At 42.8% G+C, this 24,425-nt stretch overlaps 1 protein-coding gene across 1 annotated transcript in view; it reads left to right on the forward strand.

Moving 5' to 3' along the window:
• Positions 1-24,425, forward strand: part of MYO15A (myosin XVA) — a 192,311-nt gene that overhangs the window by 128,954 nt on the left and 38,932 nt on the right. The window contains exons 43-56 of the mRNA XM_063932826.1: positions 5,456-5,531; positions 7,430-7,545; positions 8,612-8,730; positions 9,886-10,027; positions 10,618-10,729; positions 13,938-14,012; positions 14,222-14,427; positions 15,329-15,501; positions 15,607-15,679; positions 18,267-18,339; positions 20,560-20,633; positions 20,859-20,941; positions 22,462-22,592; positions 23,785-23,879. Of these exons, the coding sequence (XP_063788896.1) occupies positions 5,456-5,531; positions 7,430-7,545; positions 8,612-8,730; positions 9,886-10,027; positions 10,618-10,729; positions 13,938-14,012; positions 14,222-14,427; positions 15,329-15,501; positions 15,607-15,679; positions 18,267-18,339; positions 20,560-20,633; positions 20,859-20,941; positions 22,462-22,592; positions 23,785-23,879 (1,548 nt within the window). The remainder of the gene's footprint in view (positions 1-5,455; positions 5,532-7,429; positions 7,546-8,611; positions 8,731-9,885; positions 10,028-10,617; positions 10,730-13,937; positions 14,013-14,221; positions 14,428-15,328; positions 15,502-15,606; positions 15,680-18,266; positions 18,340-20,559; positions 20,634-20,858; positions 20,942-22,461; positions 22,593-23,784; positions 23,880-24,425) is intronic.

The following is a 24,425-nucleotide window of genomic DNA, read 5'->3' on the forward strand; positions in this document are numbered from 1 at the left end:
CACATCAGTTCCCATTATCCCATCACTCTGAGATCAATTCCAAAAGGAGGATATATCCGAACCAGAAGAAATTGATCGGATGTTGAAATTTATAGAAAAAGAGCAAGATTAGTTAAACATATACACTATGATGGTCTATGAAAAACAGAACCTGCAGAAATCTTATAATGCAACCAATAAAACTTCAAGTATATCCTTACTTATATCCAAGACAAGAGAACGCACCTTGTGCCAAATAAGATACATTGTTACATACTGTAAAGAGTGGATACACATCAATGCATCATTACACAAATATCGATATATACTCAACACTGTTTATAATCTGAAGAAAGAATTTGATAAGACCATACAGATCATCTGGAAGATATCAACAAATTTACGGGATAATTTGTTTAGAAGTCACTTTTCCAAGCATCAGAGGAAAAATCCATCATTATCTGTCTGTTATCCCTGTGGACCATGTCAAGCATGCCAATATATTCATATCACTCAGAAGTTCTCTGACAGAAATAACAATAAAACAGAAATAAAAAAGATTCATTAACTGCTCCACACATTTGGTGTAATTTACTGCTTTTTAAAGGCCCATTCGTTTATAAATATATCAGCATGACTAATATGCTTTTTAAAAACGAATATTGGATCATGTATATATCATTAAAAATACACAAAGAGATATAAGCAACATGAAGAAAATTACAAGTTTTGGCGTGACACTTTCTACGCTTCCACACTAGTAATCACAAAAAGGTGAAATTTTATGATCTAGAACAGTTTGAGCTAGGTATAAGTGGTGGTAACATTACTAAGTAGTCACTAAAGAAAAAACTAGATACATTTGCCTGTTGAATACTATGACTCCGTTAGGATTAAATAAGGAGATACGCTACACATCCTTTATTTGAAAATCTGGGGCCATATGTCAAAATCATATTCTTGATATCCTTTTTAATGCTTATTAATGGTGGGTTTACTTCATATCCATAACATGGATTGTCAAAGAGGCCGCTGAACCTATATCTGTCCTTACGCTATGCTACCTTGATCCATTCTAATCTTTTACCCTAAATGTTAGAGTAGAATGCCAATATGCTTGTTTGTGCTTAATAGAAGTACATATCTCATGGTGTATGCATGCACAAACATTATATTTACAGTAAAAAGTTTTAATAACTATTAGGTCACTAGGCATATCATGTCATCATTTTCCTAAATAGGATCTGTTATGTTAAAATAGCCCGTTACATTATTACCAACATAAAATACGAGTATTGTTACTATTCAATTTAACTCATCTGTGTCTTATTTAAACGATATATATTTATCAAATATATTATGATTCTGGAACACATAATACTGGTGTAGATAGTAAGATTGCCCATGATCACATAGTATTATTTGTTTAAAAATGATACCCCCATAAGGGTATTACATTAGTAAAATATAGGAATATATAAGATTCATCATGATAAATTCAGTTATATCATCTGTCATGTTGATATTCTATTTACAATATTTAGTGTTATAACATGCATGAAACATCTTAGATTTAGGAACGTTTGGAAATATTTATGCCAAGCACATATCTATATGACACAGGGACCTATATGATTACTGTATACTGAGTTAACTAGTTAGTCAGAAATCATTACAGATCTCTTGTTTTGTTTAGCGATCTTATATATCATGATTCATATCTTTGTAGTGACCTGTAGTATATGTGTATATACCAAAATCATCATATAAAGGATTACAGTAGCCGGAACTGCTTATTATCGATTTTCATATGTATGTCAGTGTGAGAATACGGTATCTTATTTAAATCTATATATTTATCATATATATTATGATTCTGGAACACATAATACTGGTGCAGATAGTCAGATTGCACATGATCACATAGTATTATTTGTTTAAAAATTATACCCAAATTATAGGATAAATATCCAGTTGAATTGCCCTGGGGATTATCACAACCTTGGGATGGTGATACATGCTACCTATTATATAGCCTGTTCCCTAGAATTGATTTGTTTTGTTTTTTTAATTCACATTCAATACCATTCATATATATCAATCCCATTAGCTTACCAAGTTGCAATGTTACAGATGCGCTAATGCACTGTCCTAGCATAATTGGGCAAAACAACAATTCGCACAATCATCGCTGAAACGGCGAACTAACAATTTGTAACGCCCTCGATCGGACATAACAGCCTAAAGAATAATGCTAGTCCGTTGGCTATGTGGATACATCACGGCTGTATCAACCCGAACAAACGCAGCCCGCATCGACCAAAAATGAATGATTTCGCCCATCAATTTGTTAACTAGTTATGCCACAGAGGCATGTAGTGCCTCATGGCTCATTGAGGTAATTAGTTCCTAGATAATGGATAGGCAGAATTCTAATATTCAACCATCAATTTGTTAACTAGTTATGCCACAGAGCCATGTGGTGCCTCATGGCTCATAGTGGTCATTAGTTCCTAGATCATATCCAATTCGCCCATGAATTTGTTAACTAGTTATGCCACAGAGGCATGTAGTGCCTTATGGCTCATTGTGGTCATTAGTTCCTAGATCATCTTTAAAACATGGGGAGGTGAACCTTCAGTCCTCGAGCTGTTGTTGAACTACACATACCTGCATGCCCTGCAACTGTTTTGCTTCATTGTTGATGTAAGCATTTTGTTATATCAAAGTAGTGCCTCATGGCTTATTGAGGACATTAGTTCCTAGATAATGGAAAGGCTGAATTCTTATCAATATTGGTAGAGCAGAGATAATGGCAGCTGCCATGCGCAGCCAAAAGGTACATTTCAATAATAAAGAAATTGTAAATATATATGTATACATATAGGAAACAGGCCTGAAAATTACCTTATTTTAAACATGTCATTTGTGATTTTACAGCAACAAAGCTCAAGGTAAGTCAATTCAAGGACAATTAAAAATCTATGGGGTTCTGATACAGTGTATACTAAAATATTTGCTACCCCGCTGTTGTATGATATAAATTAGAATTTTCTAAATGCTGTTTAATTCGTAATAAAATCAATATATATATATATATATATTTATGCCCTGCAGAAGTTTTGCATCATTGTTTGTGTAAGCATCTTGGTATGTATTCACTAAGCAGGGATAACCCTGTTCAAACCCAATTTACCAAAAAGTTTTGCTTCATTGGTTGTGTAAGCATTTTGGTATGTATTCACTAATCAGGGATAACCCTGTTCAGCCCAATTTACCAAAAGGTAAGTAACCCTCTAAATAATAAGTTTTAATCATTATAAACAGAAACTAATATTCGGCCGCCCATCAATTTGTTAACTAGTTATGCCACAGAGGCATGTAGTGCCTTATGACTCATTGAGGTCATTAGTTCCTAGATAATGGAAAGGCAGAATTCTAATATTCGCCCATCAATTTGTTAACTAGTTATGCCACAGAGCCATGTAGTGCCTCATGGCTCATTGTGGTCATTAGTTCCTAGATCATTTCCAATTCGCCCATCAATTTGTTAACTAGTTATCTCACAGAGGCATGTAGTACCTCATGGCTCATTGTGGTCATTAGTTCTTAGATCATCGTTAAAACATGGGGAGGTGAACCTTCAGTCCTCGAGCTGTATGAGGTCTGGACATGTCATGATGTAATATACAGTAATATATGGTGCTCAGCTATATAAACGGTTTAATATACAGTAATATGTGGTATGCTTGCAGCGTTATTCACGTTGTAATACCCAGTAATATCTGGTCTGTATACAGTGCTATACACTCTGTAATACACAGTAATATATGGTCTGTATGCAGCGATATACACACTGTTTAATACACAGTAACATATGGCATGTATGCAGCGATATACACACTGTTTAATACACAGTAACATATGGCTTGTATGCAGCGATATAAACGGTTTAATACACAGTAATATGTGGTATGCTTGCAGCGTTATACACGTTGTAATACACTGTAATATGTGGTCTGTATACAGTGCTATACACTCTGTAATACACTGTAATATGTGGTCTGTATGCAGCGATATGCACACTGTTTAATACACAGTAACATATGGCATGTATGCAGCTATATATATATGTTGTAATAAACAGTAATCTATGTTAGGCAGCGATATAAACGGTTTAATACACAGTAATATGTGGTATGCTTGCAGCGTTATACGCATTGTAATACACTGTAATATGTGGTCTGTATACAGTGCTATACACTCTGTAATACACAGTAATATATGTTCTGTATGCAGCGATATACACACTGTTTAATACACAGTAACATATGGCATGTATGCCGCGATATAAACGGTTTAATACACAGTAATATGTGGTATGCTTGCAGCGTTATACACGTTGTAATACACTGTAATATGTGGTCTGTATACAGTGCTATACACTCTGTAATACACAGTAATATATGTTCTGTATGCAGCGATATAAATGGTTTAATACACAGTAATATGTGGTATTTGGTGTAAATCTTTTTTCGTTAATATACAGGTCTGGACATGTCATGCTGTAATACCGACAAGTCTGGTCATGTCTGCTTGCAATCAAAGTTCAGCGATCGGCCACAATAAAGATAAACTTATTAGTGCTATTTAACACACAGTAACATATGTCATGTATGCAATGATATATATGTTGTAATATACAGTTAAGCTTTTTAAATATTCTTCAATTTAAAACCAAATACGCTGTTTCTACATATGTTTGCAAAACATAACGTGTGAGAATGTCAAATTTTGAAATTTGCGCTGTCATCATTAATCATGCATGGTCATTAAAATCAATATGCTTTTTAAATCAGTGCCATGTGTGACGCTTCCGTGCATCTAAGAAAATGGACACGGACATAAAAATCAATATGCTTTTTAAACCAGTACCATGTATGACATAGTATGATTTTTAAATAGTACCATATGTGCCATGCATGAAGTTTCAACTGCTGGAATGTGAGAACTATAACACTGTGTAATGTTTTGTTAACAAAAGGGTACAGGCTGGTAAAGTCAAAATAGTGAATTTTTTCATCACAAGCTGTTTTGTGATACAGCTTTATGGCGTATTCTGCGACTGGTGTTACGTGACACTCTTTTCAAAGCCATTATCTTTTAATACAGTTTAATATCAAACTCTATAAATTTTATATTAAATTTTATATAAAAGCGATATCACAAACTATAATTTTATATTAAAGGAGGCGTTACCCAGGAGAAAGGGGGTGTGGTACCTGTCACTTTGACAGAAAGGTGGTCTTTCTCTACTCATATGAACTACATCCCCACAAAATACTATAAAGCACCACAACCATGCTGCAGAATGCAATTTGGGCAAATTTTCCTCATACACATTTTGGTGATGAGCTCTTCATCCCCTTCCTATCCGCCGCCGATCGTTAACCACTGTACCCCTCTATTACCTCAGGTCATCAGTGACACTCTGTCCGAGAGCTGCATCAGGATCACTAAGGAGGAGAGGCAGAGAATGCGGTCTTTACTCGGTGAGCTGGGCCTCTATGTTACACATCACATCACTGTCATTGCAGAAAACCTCTTATGTCTAGTTTCTTTATTATTTTACTATTTTTGCTCTGTGTGATTTTGCAAAGCATACTGGGAGCTGTAGCTGACCAGCAGCTGACTAACGAATGCTCGCCTACTGTCTTCTCTCGATGATCTACACACATAGGAGTAAATTTACTAAGATGAGAGTTCTATTTAAGATGGGATGTTGCCCATAGCAACCAATCAGATTCTACTTCTCATTTATCTAGCACCTTCTAGAAGATAATATCTGGAATCTGCTTGGTTGCTGCTATGGGCAACATCCCATCTTAAATAGAACTCCCATCTTAGTAAATTTACACCATAATGTCTCTCCCTCTCTTTCTTTCTTAGGGGCCCATTTAACAATGAGTTTCAGCTATTTAAATCTTGTTGTGTATGATAAATAGTGCTCCAGCCAATCAGCTCCTAACTGTCACATGTTTGAAAATTGACAGGAGCTGATTGGCTGGAGCACCACTAATCATGCACAACGAGCTTTAAATAGCTGAAACTCATTGATAAATGAGCCCCTTAATCTTATGAAGTATATTTCTTTTGAAGTAACTCAGAGCAACAGTAGCACATATGAAAGTACTGATGTCAGTGGTCACATGGAAATAAAACAATACTTATGCAGTGTTTATATCAGTGATATGAAACAGGTGACATTAGGGCCACATGCACCATAGCTGACAACTTTCTGGCTGACCCCTCTGGGTTGGGGTAGCCAGGTCAGCACAGCGGGGCGTGGCTTGGTAAATGAGGTGGTGTGGGGGCATGGTGTAGCAGAGGAGGCTGTGGGAGGAGGTGGCTACGCACCAATATTACCTGAGACTTAGGGACCGCAACCATTTTGAAGGTTATTGTGGCTCCCGAGGTGTATCATGTGTTGCCTATCACTAACCAATGCTTGGCGAGAGATAAAAGTACCGACCAATCAGCTTCTGTCATTTTCAAACACTGCCTGTAACATGGCAGTTAGAAGCTGGTACTTTATCATCAACCACTTTATCTCTCTCAAAGGCTTAATTTATAGTCCCTTTTATTTCTCTCCAAGCTTTGATCTATCTACCCACTATATGTCACAGATGCGTTTTCATTAGCATCTCTTTGGAATACTCCAACCTAAAATAGTTACTGAGTTACAAGTCATGTGACTCCCAAGTCCAGATTTCAATAATAGGAGATGGGGGAAATGTATCAAACCTTCTAAAGATTACAAGTGGCGGTGCTGCCCATAGCAATCCATCTAGTACATTCTATAAAATGATTAGTTGCCATGGGCAACAGATCCATTGTCCTCTTTAGAAGGATTGCGACATCGCCCCATAATCTCTGTATTTTGTACAATGAGCAGTAAGAACACTTAGGCATATGGATGTTTAAGGCGGGATGCAATCAATTTGCCGGCTGTCAGGATCCCGGCGATCAGGATACCAATGCCAGAATCCCAACAGCCAACAATGCCAATGGTGCCCAGGGCCTATGCCCACTCGTGGGAGCCCGCAACACCCGTAGAGTGAGAATAGAACCTGTGGAGAGCGCAGCGTGCCACAGAGCCCGCAAGGGGACTCTTAGCGCTTGCCCCGCTGCCGGCATTCTGACGGGCGGAATGCCGCTGTTGGGATCTTGACAGCCGGCATCCTGCCCGCTGGTAAATAGTATGTATTCCATTTAAGACATAAGTTGCAGATGTCTCAGCAGACAGCAGTGGAATAGTATGCAGGCCAGCATGACTTGTAGCAGTAACATAGAGTCAGCATGGCCTGTGGTCTTCTCGTGAAACTCTATTCCCAGCTAGAAATACAATCAGAGCTTTTCTGTCTGATAAGTCTGCGTTTCATCTCTGCAGCGGAACACAGGGTAGATTCCTTGAACGCCATCGCAGATGAGACCGTGAAGAAGAAGGTTGTAACGGCCGCCCGAGAAGAGTGGGAAGTATATTTCTCCAGGCTTTTCCCAGCTGCGGTAAGAAGACAGAGAGAGTGAAGTTTATTCTACAACATGGAGCAGAGAGTAGTAATTAGTGATCAGTTACAGTAACTAATAAGATGTCAGCTGGCGGCAGGGGTACAAGTTACACCAATTAAGGGGTCTATTCAAGAAGCAGTGAAAACAGTGGAGAAGTGAGCCAGTGGAGAAGTTGCCCATGGCAACCATTCAGCTGCTCTGTATAATTTTATAGTATGCAAATTATAAATGTTACTTCAGTACTGATTGGTTGCCATGATCAACTTCTCGCTCACTTCTCCACTCTTTTCACTGCTTCATGAATAGACCCCTAAATCAGTTGGCTGCTGCTGTATTTTACATCATTCTTGGGCTGTGTCTAAACTTTGTAGTCACTGACTAGCAGTCGATTTGTGGCCTCCAACTGCACTGGGTCTTATTAGGTTATTTAGTAATTCTAGTAAATTTTTGGACATTTTTCATACATCCTTCCATTTGATAAAATTACATTTTGGTGAATGTATAATTTTTTACTGCAATTCTATACTATACTTTTATGTGGAAAAGGAAAGCGGTTAGCCTGTCCCTGTGCTGGCATTGTGTCACAGGCTGCCTAGAGGCAAGACCAGGATAATTGTCAGTGTTTTGTCCGAGTGAGGGAACACTGTTGGAGGAATATATGTAAATGACAGCCTTAACGATCTGTCCTATGGCTGTTTATAGAAGTACTCAGACAACTAATGGTAGCACTTGGAATGAAGGGGGACATTTACTAAGTAGTGATAAGAGCGGAGAAGTGAGCCATGGCAACCAACCAGCACTGACGTAACATCTATAATTTGCATACTATAAAATGATACAGAGCTGCTGATTGGTTGATGGGGCAACTTCTCACACATTACTAGAACATATTGTTACGATTTAATAGTGTCACATCAATTGATATTTAACTGTTTTTATATAATCGTTTTATTAAACATGTCTATTATCCAAACGCATTCCATATTTATGTCAATTCATCCTGGAACCCCAAGCGCTGTTCACCTGTTATATAGTTTCAGTGACCGCTTGTTTTCCTGTACAGGGCAGCGTTGGCACTGGTGTACAGATTCTTGGAGTTTCTCATACCGGGATAAAACTCCTGAAGATGCTGAAGACTGGTGGCTCCACCCCGGAACAGATGAGGGTCCTGAGGAGTTACAGGTGTGGGCATATTTCATATATACCCAGGGGCTCTGAGAGCGGCGGGTGGGTGGTGCCGATACTAATTACCCAGGTCCAGGATTGTTGGAATGGCTTGACAGGGGCCCCCGGGACAGCTGATAAGGTGGCCATTGTCCCCAAGTGTCTACCTGTGTGCCTGCTAATGCCTCCTTTTTTTTTTAGCAGCAGTGACCACACCTCCCTGGATTTTCCCCTCTTTACTGGGCCCATTGTTGTTCTTGTCGGCCATTTATCTATCTACCAGCCCTCGGATGAGTGTAGATCAGTATTTCCCAAACATGGTCCATACAAACCCCTAACAGTCTAAGATTAAACAACCTCCATTTTGAACACAGATGATTAAATAAAAAATGTATGAGGTACAAATGAAATCACCTGTGTTCAAGCATGGATATCCTTAAAACCAGGCCTGATAGAACTGTTTGGGTTCTTTCAGGGCGGAGTTTGGAAAACACTTGTGTGGAGGGTTTAGCAGGATAGAGATAGTTGCCACTAGAGGGCATAACTATCACTAAAGCTTTGACTGCTTTTGCCCAGCTTCTTCCATACGCTGAACTATTAGTTTTTGATTGCGCTACTGAAGGATGATGGACACATTGGAACTGGAAGCGTCCAAATGCAGACTGGGCCCGTGAATCCGCTGCACCATGCAAACGCACATGGATGGGGGTGTTACTGGGAAGCAACTGGGTGGCTACCATGCGATTGCACAGAACTAATCCATCTCGCGCTAGTGTCATGGGTTTCTAGGCAGACTTCCGTGCTCCTTTGGAACATGCAGACAGACATGGGCAGCCTGCTTCAGTCAGCTTTGCACCTAGCATTGTGTTAGTGTACTTCCAGAGACTACTGAATATGGCTGCAGAGAAAGCAATTTGTGGGCCGGCCAACCGCATGGAGATGGGGCGGATACTCGTATTAGCATAAGGTAGTAAGCAGGCTGCAGCAGCTGGACGTAACAGCCGCCGCGTCCAACTCGGACTCCGCCCGTAGATTTGATGTCCAGCTGTGCAGACGTATTTGTCTTAGCAACATGCAATGCACTGCAGAAAGGAAGTCATGTGACTTATCCTCTCACCACCTGAATGTGCTCTCATATAATGTCATTATGTTCTTTATTCTTTGTCTTTGTAGTTACACAGACATCATGTTTGTCACTGTTCTTTCCAAGAACATGCTGGAGTTCAACCTGACCAATGAGAAGCTTATACTCTTCTCCTCGCGGTCCAGCCAGGTGAAGAGCATGATAGATTGCTTCTTGACGGAGCTGAAAAAGGTGAGTATCGAGTGTTGGGCTAAGTAGGTGTCTCAGACCCAGGGTGTTATACTTACTGCAGGATGTTTGGTGAAAGGTTCCCAAGTGGTAGGGCTTCAGCCTTCAGAGATACATCTCCGGGCTTCCTCTGTAATTGGTGTAGGGGACTTTTAGACACCTTCCATTGATGTCTTCATTGGGCTCCAGTTTTATCTTTGCATCTCTCTAGTGCTCCCAGATTTTAGTAATACAAAGACCGGGACGACACTATAACCTGAAGTTTGCTCGTGCTATAAAATCCACTCCATGCTTCCCTTTAGGTCCCAAATTACCAAAACAGCTGTAAGAAGAACCCAATCCCACTTATCCTCCTAAATTGGGTTCCTTATTTTATATTATGGAGAAACAGTTGGGGGTTGAAGACTTTAGTAGGTAAAAAGGGGACTGTCCTGAGAAAATCAGGACACATGGTGCTCCGTATCTGTCTTTCTGCAATATGAATCGTCTTCAGAAGAATCTATACATTTTTGTTTATCTTACTACACACAGAATATTTTTTTTCTATTTCTGCAGCAAAATCTGTAATTTTTGTTTTTCTTATTTTATTTCAGGATTCCAACTATGTGGTCGCTGTGCAGAATTATGTAACGGAAGACAAGAGTTTTCTGAGTTTCCATAAAGGAGATATCATCCGGCTGCAGTCATTAGAAGGGCTGCAAAAAGGTCAGTGCTGGTAGCAGATGGTATCTGGATGGAAGGTCGCCAATAAAATGTTGACACTCATTAGGTTGACACTGACAGACACCAAAAGATCAAGTCAATAGGTCGACATAGTCAAAGGGTCGACACTTGATTGGTCCATGGTGGGACAGTTGGGGTTAGGTACTTGAAGGATGGTTAGTGTTAGGCTATGGGAGGGGACGGTTAGGGTTTGGCACTGGGGGACAGTTAGGGTTAGGCACTTCTGGGACGGTTAGAGTAAGGGTATGGGATGGTTAGGGTTAGGCAATGGGGAAATGCATAGGGTTAGGCACTGGGGAAATGGTTAGGGCTAGGCACTAGTTGGAGGGTTAGGTTTAGGGTTAGATTTGGGCTAAAATAACAATAAAAATCATGTGTTGACCATTTGGGTGTTGACCATTGTCATATCGACTTTTCCTCAGATTGATCGATTAACCATATCGACCTAGACATTGTTGACCAATCAAGTGTCGACCTTTTGAGCCTGTTGTCCATTGAATATAACCATCTGGTGCCAACCTAGTTATTGTTGATCTTTGAATCCACACCCGTGGCAGAATGTGATATATACAGGGCGCTAGGTCCAGAGATGTTCCAGTCTTGAGATCCACATAAAGGGATTTAGTGCTGTCCCCTTGTGGAAAAAAGAGCCCTATGTTTGTGCTTTTTCTAAATGATCTTGTCTATTTTCATTTATTTTTTATTTATTTTATTCCAATGTTAATTATTTTACTGCACAGTCCTCACCAACTACCTATTTCCCCAATAACATAATGAAAGAAGAGCTGTTGTATAGAGGGTATGACCATTTGTGGGGCTGACTAATTACAAACACAAGATGTACTACTCATATTGCTGAGGACAGTGTCATCTCCATTTGTAGTCCTGGATATCTATATCATAAACTGCTAAGGTCTGTGCTTCTCCCATATGCATGCACAGTGGGAGCAGGGGAGCGTGCCGTACCTCCAACGGCTCCCACTCTAGAGCTATTGGACTGATCTTGGCCAGAGGGCCGCTCTGCACCAGCAAGGGTAAAGTATATAGCGGGGAGGAGGCAGTACAGAGTGGCGGGGCAGTAGGCGGACTGATGTGACCTAGCATATGTCGGGTCCCTTTACCTACTTTATGTTAAGTGCCTATAGCGGTCTATTCATGAAGCAGTGAAAAGAGTGGATAAGTGAGCCTGTGGAGAAGTTGCCCATGGCAACCTATCAGCAGCTCAGTACAATTGTATAGTATGCAAATTATAATTGTTACGTCAATTCTGATTGGCTGCCATGGGCAACTTCTCCACTGGCTCACTTTTCACTGCTTCATGAATAGACCCCATTTAACCTAACATAGCATAACCAAATCTTGCCAGAAACTGAACCAAACACCAATTTTCTACTAGGCACTTTGGGGCTGTGGTCAGGGCCGGTGCTAGGGTGTTCAGCGCACCCCTGCAAACTATAAATTTGCGCCCTCCCATACTTTACAAAGGGACAGTCTTTGGTGCACACCGAAAAAGGGATGTGGTCTTACACAGAACGGGCATGGCCACACAATAGTACCCCCATTTCAAATTATGCCACAGTAACACAATCTTATTCACGTAACACCGCACCTAGTAGTGCTTCTTATACACAAAATTCCCCCTGTAGTAGTGCCACTTACACAAAATTCCCCCTGTAGTAGTGCCGCTTACACAAAATCCCCCCTGTAGTAGTGCCACTTACACAAAATCCCCCCTGTAGTAGTGTCGCTTACACAAAATCCCCCCTGTAGTAGTGCCGCTTACACAAAATCCCACCCTGTAGTAGTGCTGCTTACACAAAATGCCCCCTTAGTAGTGCCGCTTACACAAAATCCACCCTGTAGTAGTGCCGCTTACACAAAATCCCACCCTGTAGTAGTGCTGCTTACACAAAATCCACCCTGTAGTAGTGCCGCTTACACAAAATCCACCCTGTAGTAGTGCCGCTTACACAAAATGCCCCCTGTAGTAGTGCCGCATACACAAAATCCCCCTGTAGTAGTGCCGCTTACACAAAATCCCCCTGTAGTAGTGCCGCTTACCCAAAATGCCCTCTGTAGTAGTGCTGCTTACACAAAATCCCCCTGTAGTAGTGCCGCTTACACAAAATGCCCATTGTAGTAGTGCCGCTTACACAAAATGCCCTCTGTAGTAGTGCCGCTTACACCAAATCCCCCTGTAGTAGTGCCGCTTACACAAAATGCCCATTGTAGTAGTGCCGCTTACACAAAATCCCCCCTGTAGTAGTGCCGCTTACACAAAATACCCCCTTAGTAGTGCCGCTTACACAAAATACCTTCTGTAGTAGTGCCACTTACGCAAAATCCTCCCTGCAATAGTGCCGCTTACACAAAATTCCACCTGTGGTAGTGCCACTTACACAGATTTTGCCCACCCAGTCACACATACACACATAATACATACACACATAATACATACACACATATACATACACACATACACAAACAGATACACACACACACACACACACACACACATACAGATATACACACAGATACACACACACACACACACACACACACACACACACACACACACACACTTTCTCAAGCTCACTCACTCTCTTTACATCTTCTTACCAAAAGGAAGTCTGGCTGGCCGCAGCTGTCCATCCTCCTGTTCCTCCTCATGATCAGCCTGGTCCCTTGTAGCTCTGCCCCTCCGTTCCGTGTAGCTCCGTCCCCTTTTTGGGTCTTCCTGCACAGTGAGTAAATACTGCGCGCTGTCACACAGTTAGAGAGGGGTAGAGGACGCTTAAAGCTGCCGGCGCCGCTGCCTGTCACCGTGTGACAGGCGCAGCAGCCTGCAGCAGCAGGGGGGACAGGCGGCACAGCAACGGGGATGCAGGGCAGGGAGAGCGCCTCTCAAGCCTGGCGCCTACCTGCACTGCATCCCTTTGCTGAGTGGGTAGCGTTGGGCCTGGCTGTGGTCTAAGACTGTGGGCCATGGCTATTGAGCATGTCCAGGTAGATAGTCAGTCAGTGGATGACCTATTTTTTTCCTATTCGTTGATTGCGAATAAGAAAGACAAGTCCTGCCCTTAAGTCCTATAAGATGAATACGTCCCAGCTATGGGAGAATTAGTGTATATGGCTTCACAGACCTCTAACTATCTTTGTGAATTTTCATGCTGCACTATGGATCGAATAGGCCAAAGCTATGGCTGTGTTGTAAGGAAGAAAGTGATGTATTTGGAGGAACTGAAACGTGGCACCCAGGATTTTGGTGGGTTTTTGTGGCATGTCTCCTGCACTTTTCCCGTGCTAAAATCTTACCCCCGTGTGCATGTATGACAACTGACCTTTCCTCCCCGTCACTGTCTGAACAGATTTCTGACTCTGTGTGATGCATTTATATTCCTTCTGTCCTTAAATTTTTCCAAAACACCACATAGACACTGTCAGGCAAGACCAACCAATACCATCCTCTTGCAGGTTGGAAGTTTGGAGCCATTCACGGCCGGGCAGGTTTGTTCCCTGCAGAGTGCACACAGCCAGTGGCAGCTCCGGATTTTGTGAACCTACCAGCTGACAGGAAGGAGGAGCCACGCAACCGGCAGAGCCGAGCAGCAGCATCAGCGGCAGTGGCAGTGGCTGTTGCCTCAACAGCCGTAGCTCATGAGTTTGACAAAAAAACGGACGTAAGTCATAATGGGGTAAATGTATGAAGCAATGATAAGAGTGGAGAAGTGAGCCAGTGGAGAAGTTGCCCATGGCAACCAGTCAGCGGCTCTGTATAATTTTATAGTATGCAAATTATACATGTTACTTCAATGCTGACTGGTTGCCATGGGCAACTTCTCCACTAGCTCACTTCTCCACTGTTATCACTGCTTCATACATTTACCCCATTGACTCTAAACTGAACCTTATCTCCTCCGGTCCTGCTAGCGTTCATATTTCGTTTTCCTTTGTTTGCTTAAAGGGGAGGAGAAGTTGCTAATGGCAACCAATCAGCTGCCACATGTAATTTTAGAGACTGCACTTGATAAATGTTACTTCAATGTTAATTGGTTGCCATGGACAACTTCTCCACTGGCTCACTTCTCCACTCTTTTCACGGCTTCATGAATAGACCCCTTATAGTCCCCTCCTCGGGTCGTCTTCTGTTTGCCGTTGGCCAGGCTCCCAACGACCAGCATGCCGGCGCCGGAATCCCGACCGCCGGCATACCGACATTTTTTCTCCCTCTTTGCACTCGCCCAGCTGTCGGTATGCCGATAGCCGGGATTCCATTGCCGGTATGCTGGTCGCCCCCGGGAACCCGGCCGCCGGAATACCCTACTACTATGATCTATATGGGAGTTTCATCTCTCTTCAACCACTAATAGAATGAATACATCAGGGCATCTTATATCATCTAATAGAATTTATATACGAGTGTAAGCATCTACTTATCATTTTATAGACTGTACTTGATCAGTGCTAACTCAAGTGGTTGCTATGGGCAACTTCTCCACTCTTTTTTTTTTTTTTTTTCTGCTTGATACATCTCCCCCTTAATCTATTACCAGAATGTATATCTGAGCATATCTCTTCCAGGGCTCGCCCACTCCGAGTGAATATGCTGAAAGTCTGGACGAGTACACAGAAGCCGACACCTCGGAGGTTACGTTACAGGGCATCGGATACAACATGATGGAATTTGCCAAGAAGTACTTCCGAGAGGGTCTGCGGCTGATGGCACAAGAGGAGCAGGCAAAGAAATCTGCAGGGTGTGTAGAGATGGTGGCAATAGAAATACGGCCTGGTGGTAGGTCTCCCGTGCGACCTGTATTACTGTACTGTATACACTGTAACTCACATATTTCTTACTCCAGGGAGTCTTCCAAAGTGGGTTCAAAGAAGAGCCACGAGTCCAGAGACCCTGCTGACATGTTGAAGTTTTCCAAGGTCAGTGACGATACAGTATGTATTGGAAGATATTGTGATGAGCGAAGTCTTCTACATCCCTGCCCGACCTGTGAGGGGTGTAGGTTAAAATATTGACAGTATATACAGTAGATAGTCAGTCAATAGGTCAACACCAGATGGTCGACAGTCAATAGGTCAACAGGGTGAAAAGGTTGACAATTAAATGATCGACATGGACTTGTGTTGACAGGGTCAAAAAACGAACAGGGTCAAAAAGTCAGCATGCGTATGGTCACACAAAAAAGGTCAACACCTTGTTTTTTCGTTATCAAAGCTTTTTCCTAACTCTCACTCTGGTGCATAACCCTGCCTGTCCCCTTCTGCAGCCTAACCCTAGCCGTCCTCTTCTGCAACCTAACCCTGCCCATCCCCTTCCGCAGCCTAACCCTACCCGTCCCCTTCTGCAGCCTAACCCTGCCTGTCCCCTTCTGCAGCCTAACCCTACCCATCCCCTTCTGCAACCTAACCCTGCCCATCCCCTTCCTCAGCCTAATCCTACCCGTTCCCTTCTGCAGCCTAACCCTGCCTGTCCCCTTCTGCAGCCTAACCCTACCCATCCTCTTCTGCAACCTAACCCTACCCATCCCCTTCCGCAGCCTAACCCTACCCGTCCCCTTCTGCAGACTAACCCTGCCTGTCCCCTTCTGCAGTCTAACCCTACCCATCCCCTTCTGCAGCCTAACCCTGCCTGTCCCCTTCTGCAGCCTAACCCTCTGCCAAGTGCCTTATACTTACCTTAAAAATCATGAAAAACCATGTGTCATCCTTTTTATGTTGACCATTTGTGCATCGACATTTTGACCCTGTCAATGTGAGTCCATGTCGACCATTTAACTGTCAACCTTTTCACCTTGTCTACCATGACTATCTATTTACAGTCTATCTTTTATCCGGATACCCCGGCATGCTTAGAGGGGAAGATATATTTGGGTATAGTTCTTCCTTAGTGGGATATCCAATTAGCCCCGGTAATTTCCCTGGGCTAATTGTCCCGCAGGAGTTATCCTATTACCCCCGATAAGACAGCACGAGCGGTGGCTTATTGGGGATTACCTGATGCGGCATCGGGTGCCGGCTGCTGATAGCTCCTGGTGCAGCGCTGCTCCTCCCGGTCACATGGCCGTTCCGCCATCATGTGACTGCTGCCGGGGCGGGGAAGAGGGGGGGATGTGGGTCACGGTGCTGCCCCGGCTTCCCGGTTGTCCACGGTCATTGGGGATTTTGTTTTGCCTGCCTCAGGCAGGCGAAACCAAATCCCCGGAAACAGACCCGTTTTCGTGCAGGGCTGTTTCTGCCAAAAACATGCAGGTTTCACTGAACCTGTGTGTTTTTGGGAGAAAGGGCATTTTTTTTTTACAGGCGATCAATCAGGATAGCCTGTAAAAAACAAAATCGGTGAAAAATAAGTTTTTCGCACCTGATGTTTTACCGCTGCTAAGTCTAATTTTTTTTTCTATTATCATTGTATATTAAGGAGAAGGAGGCTGGAGATATTTCTTTCTGTATTTACTCAATTACGGTTATGTACTCTCGGCTTTTTTTACACCCACTCATAGCGCTCGTCTTCCTCTACAGCTTATAAAGATATCAATATGTCATTTTGCAAACACTATGAGGAACACTGTTATCTCTGCACAGTTTCCAAACACCCCAATGGACCAGGAACGCAGCTAGCACAATTTTCTGTTGGTCAGGTGTATGGCGAAGTACCCTGGGGATGAGTCTGAGTCAGATGCAATTGCGAAAGCTGCCAGACCACGCTGGCCTTAGCTACATGCACATGCACGAAAGAAAGAAATCATTGGGTTCATGTGCGCCGAATCAGACTTACACTAAAGGATCTATTCATAAAGCAGTGAAAAGTGTGGAGAACTGAGCCAGTGGAGAAATTGCCCTTGGCAACCAATCAGTGTTGAGGAAACATTTATAAAATGCATCCTATAAAATTATACATAGCAGCTGATTGGTTGCCATGGGCAACATCTTCACTGGTTCACTTCTCCATACTTTTCACTGCTTCATGAATAGACCCCTAAGTGACGGAGGTCGCTATAGTGCACAGACTGATCTGTCTGTTAAAGGGCCGCAGTTTCTGAAAAGTCGGCGTTTCTGGGTGGTAACTGCGCGGCGACCACGTGATCACAAGGAACAGCCCATTTTGTGCGAGTGTCATGCGTGCATCCCTGCGTGATCTTGGCGTGCAGATGGATATAGAACATTTGTTTCTGTTGGATCTTTTACACCTAGAATGTGGCGGCGGCAAGTCTAGAAACTAATGATGGCAGCATTGTGAATGTCGGCATTTCACATGTTGACATTCAGTAACGTCCAATCTGTCGTTCTGGTGTCACTATGCATATTGTCAATGCGCTGCTTTACCTGCAGGTGATTACGGGAGCAGTTTACCCTGCTACAGTATTGTAGGTTTACCTGTACAGCGCTGTGTACACTTTGTGGCGCCTTATAAGTAGAACTTTATAATAATATTACTGGTAATGTAGGAGGATATGTAACTCCAGCACTGACGTTGTTGGACTGATCGCTGCTGTTCTCTCTCTCTGTGTAGAACCCCATACAGGAGTCCCTCATCGAGTTCAGTGATAGTGGCATGAACAAAATAGCCTCAGAGCTCTTCCTAGGTAAGACGCAGGCACTGCCCAGCAAAATCCTACTTTATATCATTAAATTATTCTTGGTACTTTTATTAATTAGTTAAGAATACATTTTGCTGACTGGTACTAATAAAGCAATTAAGAATTGTAGGCTTGTTATTGAGCACCTGACACCTAAACAAAACGACACATTAAACTAATATCAGGCTGTATAAACAGGTTGGGGACGGGATCCCGACACTCAGAATACCAACACCGAGATCCCGACCGTCAGAATGCCGGCAGGGGGACAAGTGCAACGAAGCTCCTTGTGGGATCGCTGCGCTCGCCACAGTTTCTGTTCCCACTCCCTGGGTGTCGTGGACACCCAGGAGTGGGAATAGCTGTGGTGGAGCCAGGGGCGGGTTGGGAACAAAAAGCGGCCCTGGAAAAATTTGTACTAGTGGCCCCACATGGGCAGCACCAGAGGTGTAAGGTCTAGCCATGGGCCATGGCAGCAGCACCCTCCCCCCAAGACTTTCCAGATAGTGGGGATGTCCAGCATCAAGGGGGAAGTTAAAAAGATATAAAAATAAATATTCTGAGCACATTATATGATACACCTTCAGAATTTAGGAAACTATATCATTCTTTAGAAATATATATTTTATTGCTTATTACACCAACCATGGCCCTCATTCCGAGTTGTTCGCTCGCAAGCTGCTTTTAGCAGCTTTGCACACGCTAAGCCGCCGCCTACTGGGAGTGAATCTTAGCTTATCAAAATTGCGAACGAAAGATTCGCAATATTGCGAAAAGACTTCTCTGTGCAGTTTCTGAGTAGCTCGAGACTTACTCTTCCAGTGCGATCAGTTCAGTGCTTGTCGTTCCTGGTTTGACGTCACAAACACACCCAGCGTTCGCCCAGACACTCCTCCGTTTCTCCAGCCACTCCCGCGTTTTTCCCAGAAACGGTAGCGTTTTTTCAAACACTCCCATAAAACGGCCAGTTTCCGCCCAGAAACACCCACTTCCTGTCAATCACACTCTGATCTCCAGAACAAAGAAAAAACCTCGTAATGCCGTAAGTAAAATACCAATCTTCATAGCAAATTTACTTGGCGCAGTCGCAGTGCGAACATTGCGCATGCGCAAATAGCGGAAAATTGCTGCGATGCAAAGAAAATTACCGAGCGAACAACTCGGAATGACCACCCATATCCCAATCACTATTCACTCAATCTTATATGTCAGCCAAGCAGGCAGACAGAGCATACATTAGATCATCTGCAATCACAGGCTAAGTGGCTAAGTCATTTTCATATATGCAAATTATTTTGCATCTTATTCATTATGTCTATAAAAAGGATCACATGTCCTGAAACAAAACAGGCCCCACGGGTGCGTCGGCCCACCAGGAATCTTCCCTGTGAACCCTATAGCCAATCCGCCTCTGGGCGGAGCTGTCGGGATCCCTGGTTGGTATTCTGACCACTGGGATTCCAGCCGCCGGGATCCTGACTACATCCCGTATAAACAGCTAATGTAAATAACACCTGAGATGTGTATGGAGAGGGAAGTTATATATAATGTTAGGCAGTATTATTAAAGTTAGATTTTTCATAAGTGTATGACAATTACACTACAGGTTGTGTCTCCCATATCCAAGATTCCAAAAATACGGCATATTCTGAAATACGTAATTTTTGGAGCGCGACTGAGATAGTGACACCTGTGCTTTCTCATGCATCAATGTACGCAGGCTTTGCTTAATGCACAACATTTTTAGATATTGTATAATGATGACCTTCAGGCCACGTGTATAAGGTACATATGAAACATAAATGCATTCTGTGTTTAGACTTGGGTCCCATCCAAAAGATATCTCATTACGGTATGCAAATATTATAAATTATGGAAAATACTTCTGGTCCCAAGCATTCTGGATATGGGAGACTCAACCTGTACTGTACGTGATATGACTGAACTACACAGTATTATGGGGCAGATGTATTAACCTGGAAAAGTCATAAGGAAGTGATAAACCAGTGATATGTGCAAGGTGATAAACACACCAGCCAATCGGCTCCAATATGCAAATTGACAGTTAGGAGCTGATTGGCTGGTGGGTTTATCACCTTGCACTTATCGCTGGTTTATCACTTACTTATGCCTTCTCCTGGTTAATACATATGCCCCTATGTTATATATCTGTCAGTGCTGTCCACATAGGTACATTAATCTGTCACTTCCATTTATCTCATGTAGCCGTGATGAAGTTCATGGGGGATGCTTCACTGAAGGGCCAGTCTGAGCAGGACGTGGTGTCCTCCATCCTGAAGGTAGAGGGGATCTGTATATACTTTGTATCACTCACTTGTGTTTATTGATAATTATCAGCATTTGTGTAATTAGCATATGTTCCTGCCATGCAGTGCCCTAACACCCTCCTAATACCATCTGCTGGTCATACAGAGCATCTATACGGGAGATTTAAAGTCAACTGGCAGATTTTCTTTTGGTTAACGTAACGTTGGTTGTTGACTGTTGGTCACTTATCATTGCAGCTCTGCGGGGATCATGAAGTGCTGAAAGATGAGGGGTATTGCCAAATCATCAAACAGATAACGGACAACTCCAGCACCAAAACGTACGTAGTACACGTCTGGTTCAGGAGGGGATGTTCTTTTTTTTTTAAATTAATGCTGTGCTTTAATAATGCATTATCTAGTTCTACATGAGTGAAATAGTCAGTTTTCCATTCATACAATTAAGGTGCTGTCACTAGGAAGATCATAGAATAAAGAGTTTGTATCTACCCCCAGGTCACACCCCCTGGCATAACACAGGCTAAATAAGATTTTGTTTTGTGCCCTTAAGTGGCAGACATGGACATAGGTGGCCTGTCTTTTTGAATTGCCCATGAAATAGGATTTTATTAGTGACTTACCAGGCTGACAGAGCTAAAAGGCTCCTCCCAAAGGGTGCTCTAGCTATGGGAACCCTACCCTACCCAAAGGGTGGTCTAGCTATAGGAAACCTGTCCTTCCCAAAGGGTAGTCTACCTATGGAACCTTAACCAAAGGGTGGTCAAGCTATGGAAACCCTACCCTACCCGAAGGGTGGTCTAGCTATAGGAACCCTACTCTATCCAAAGGGTGGTCAACCTATGGAACCTTACCCAAAGGGTGGTCAAGCTATGGGAACCCTACCCTACCCAAAGAGTGGTCTAGCTATTGTAACCCTACCCTAACCAAGGAGTGGTCTAGCTACAGGAACCCTACCCTACCCAAAGGGTGGTCAACCTATGGAACCTTACCCAAAGGGTTGTCTAGCTATGAGAAACATACCCTACCCAAAGGGTAGGTTTAACTATGGGAACCATACGCTATCTAAAGGGCAATCTAGCTATTGGAACCCTACCGTACCCAAAGAATGGTCTACCTATGGGGAATCCTACCCAAAGGATGGTCTAGCTATGGGAACCTTACACAAAGGGTGGTCTAGCTATGGGAACACTGCTCTACCCAAAGGGTGGTCTAGCTATGGGAACCCTACCCTAATAATGGTTTAGCTATGGGGACCCTACCCATGCAAGGGGCATTTCCCAGTTATCTTTTAATGCCTAGTGGGCATTCTCATGCTGGAAGCATTCCAATCTCAGGCCATGACCAGCAAAGATGGCTTTCTGCAGGGAATACTGCTACCGCTTTGGTAGTAAACTGATTTAACTAGTGTTGTACCAGGGGATATGGCTGGTGGGGATAGAGAAAATGTTTTCTTAGTGTTGATTCTAGTAGTGGCAAGGTCAAAAACCTTGGTGTTATGTGCCAAAATTAACTCACCTAGAATAATTTTTTCAGTCTGCAACTTCTATGAATAAATGCAAATTTCCAATCGTAAAAATAAAAGTTTGGGGTTGTGGGTAGAGATGAGCGGGTTCGGTTTTACTCGGATTTACTCGGTTCTCAAAACGGCATCCTTATTGGCTCTTGGATGTCACGTGTTTTGGATAGCCAATAAGAAAAATCCAGAAAACTGAACTTTACCCGAGTAAATCCGAACCCGATTATCTCTAGTTTTGGCTGTCACAATGAAGTTAGAGGCTCTTAGCGTAAACCTACTATGCAAAGTCTGTGTCAGTGATCTCCAACCTGACTTGTTATTTAGTGACAGCTGTCAGCGAGGTTGGCGGCTCCTGTACATCCTTACTGCCTATCACAGATGCTCGGAGGTCCTGAAGCCGTACCTGTTCAAATTCCTCCAAGATACATGCCGAAGCCCGGGCTTGCACTTCCAAGGTAACAAACTAGCTCACAGATGCCAGCTTTTCGATATAAGCACCAGGGACGTTATGATGCTGGGCACATGGGCAGACTACTAGGATGCACTGCTCTGGCACCACCGATCACTCTACAGGTTGCATAGTGGGACATGGCAATGTGGACGCTTATGAGTATTTTATAGACATGTGTCTATATATGCAACGCGTTGTCTATTGTGGCTGCTCTGTTGCTTATCTGTTACTTGGACTCTGCCTAACTTCTGATCTTGCCTGTTATGTGCCTGCCCTGACCTTCATTTTAAACTAACCTCCTTGATGCTGTTTCGGTTGTGTCTTTGTCTATAACTGTTGTTGAGTTTAGCTTCAACCCAGTCTTTCTTTACGGGTAGTGATTTGATGTAGTGTGTGCCTGACTGTTGAGACACCTGGCCTGGCACTGACCTTGCCTTCTGCGTCTCTGAAGTTAGAGCCTGTTTTACCCCTGTGGTTTCCTAGATTTGGTGCCCACCTTGCTGCAAGGGAAAGGGGAATACTGTAGGTGAAATGCACATCAACCTTGTCACTGGTATAAAAACACGGCGTACTGTGTATCTATGGCAAACAATTCATACACACCCTGCTCTAGAAAGATCTAGAAACCACATTGCTCTGCAAAAAGGAGTCAGTGCAAAAAGTGTTGAATAATAAGTATAATCTCAAGAGGGATTCTGGCACCAGTAACCCCCCTTTCCATGCACTTGTCTATAGGCATGATATCTGGTGCAATATCCCCCAGCACTTAATTATTCCAGTAATAAATGAAATTATATATTTTTTTTAAATCCAATATTTTTTTTATTTCTTTTTTTTGCAGCGTAAACATGTATATTAAACTAACAATGCAAGTAATTTTATAATTTATTTTTTCTCATTTTTAATGTACAATATACAGTATAACAGGGACCAGTGATAACAATAAAGCAAGTCTCTCTACTATTGTTACATGGTCTACGCTGTATAAAGCCTGAAAATTAGAATATGGAAGAAGAATAAGGAACATTTCAATGTATGGTTAGTTAATGTTGAAAATAGGCAACAATTTCCGGAGACTCATCTTTAAACCCGGCGACTCTCCCTGGAAGTCAGGGATATTCGGAAGAGCTGCATGAAAATAATGACTTGCTCTGCTGGACCTCTGTTTACTCAGTTTTATGTAAAATTCTTCCCAGGGATCGCAAAAGCGTGTGAGCAAAACCTGCGTAAAACCCTGCAGTACGGAGGGCGATCTGAGTACCCCAGCGCAATGGAGTTAAAAGCCATGGTGGTAAGTGCTCACTTCAATGGTACCAGCCTGGTAGCCAACAAATGGGAAACACCATAATCCTTTGTGATTGTACTTTTATGTTTTTTGTGTGTTTTACTACCTAGTCACCGCTGTTTAGGACAGATTGACACTGGTGGTCATTCCGAGTTGTTCGCTCGCTAGCTGCTTTTAGCAGCATTGCACACACTAGGCCGCCGCCCTCTGGGTGTGTATCTTATCTTAGCAGAATAGTGAACGAAACATTAGCAGAATTGATACTAAATATTTTCTTGCAGTTTCTGAGTAGCTCCAGACCTACTCTTAGATTGCGATCAGCTCAGTCCATTTAGTTCCTGGTTTGACGTCACAAACACGTTGTGCGTTCGGCCAGCCACTCCCCCCTTTCTCCAGGCACTCCCGCGTTTTTCACTGACACGCCTGCGTTTTTTAGCACACTCCCAGAAAACGCTCAGTTACCACCCAGAAACACCCCTTTCCTGTCAATCACTCACCGATCAGCAGTGCGATTGAAAAGCGACGCAGGATCAACAGCAAAACTGCTAAGTT

This window comes from Pseudophryne corroboree, chromosome 7 (assembly GCF_028390025.1).
Source record: "Pseudophryne corroboree isolate aPseCor3 chromosome 7, aPseCor3.hap2, whole genome shotgun sequence".
NCBI lineage: Eukaryota > Metazoa > Chordata > Amphibia > Anura > Myobatrachidae > Pseudophryne > Pseudophryne corroboree.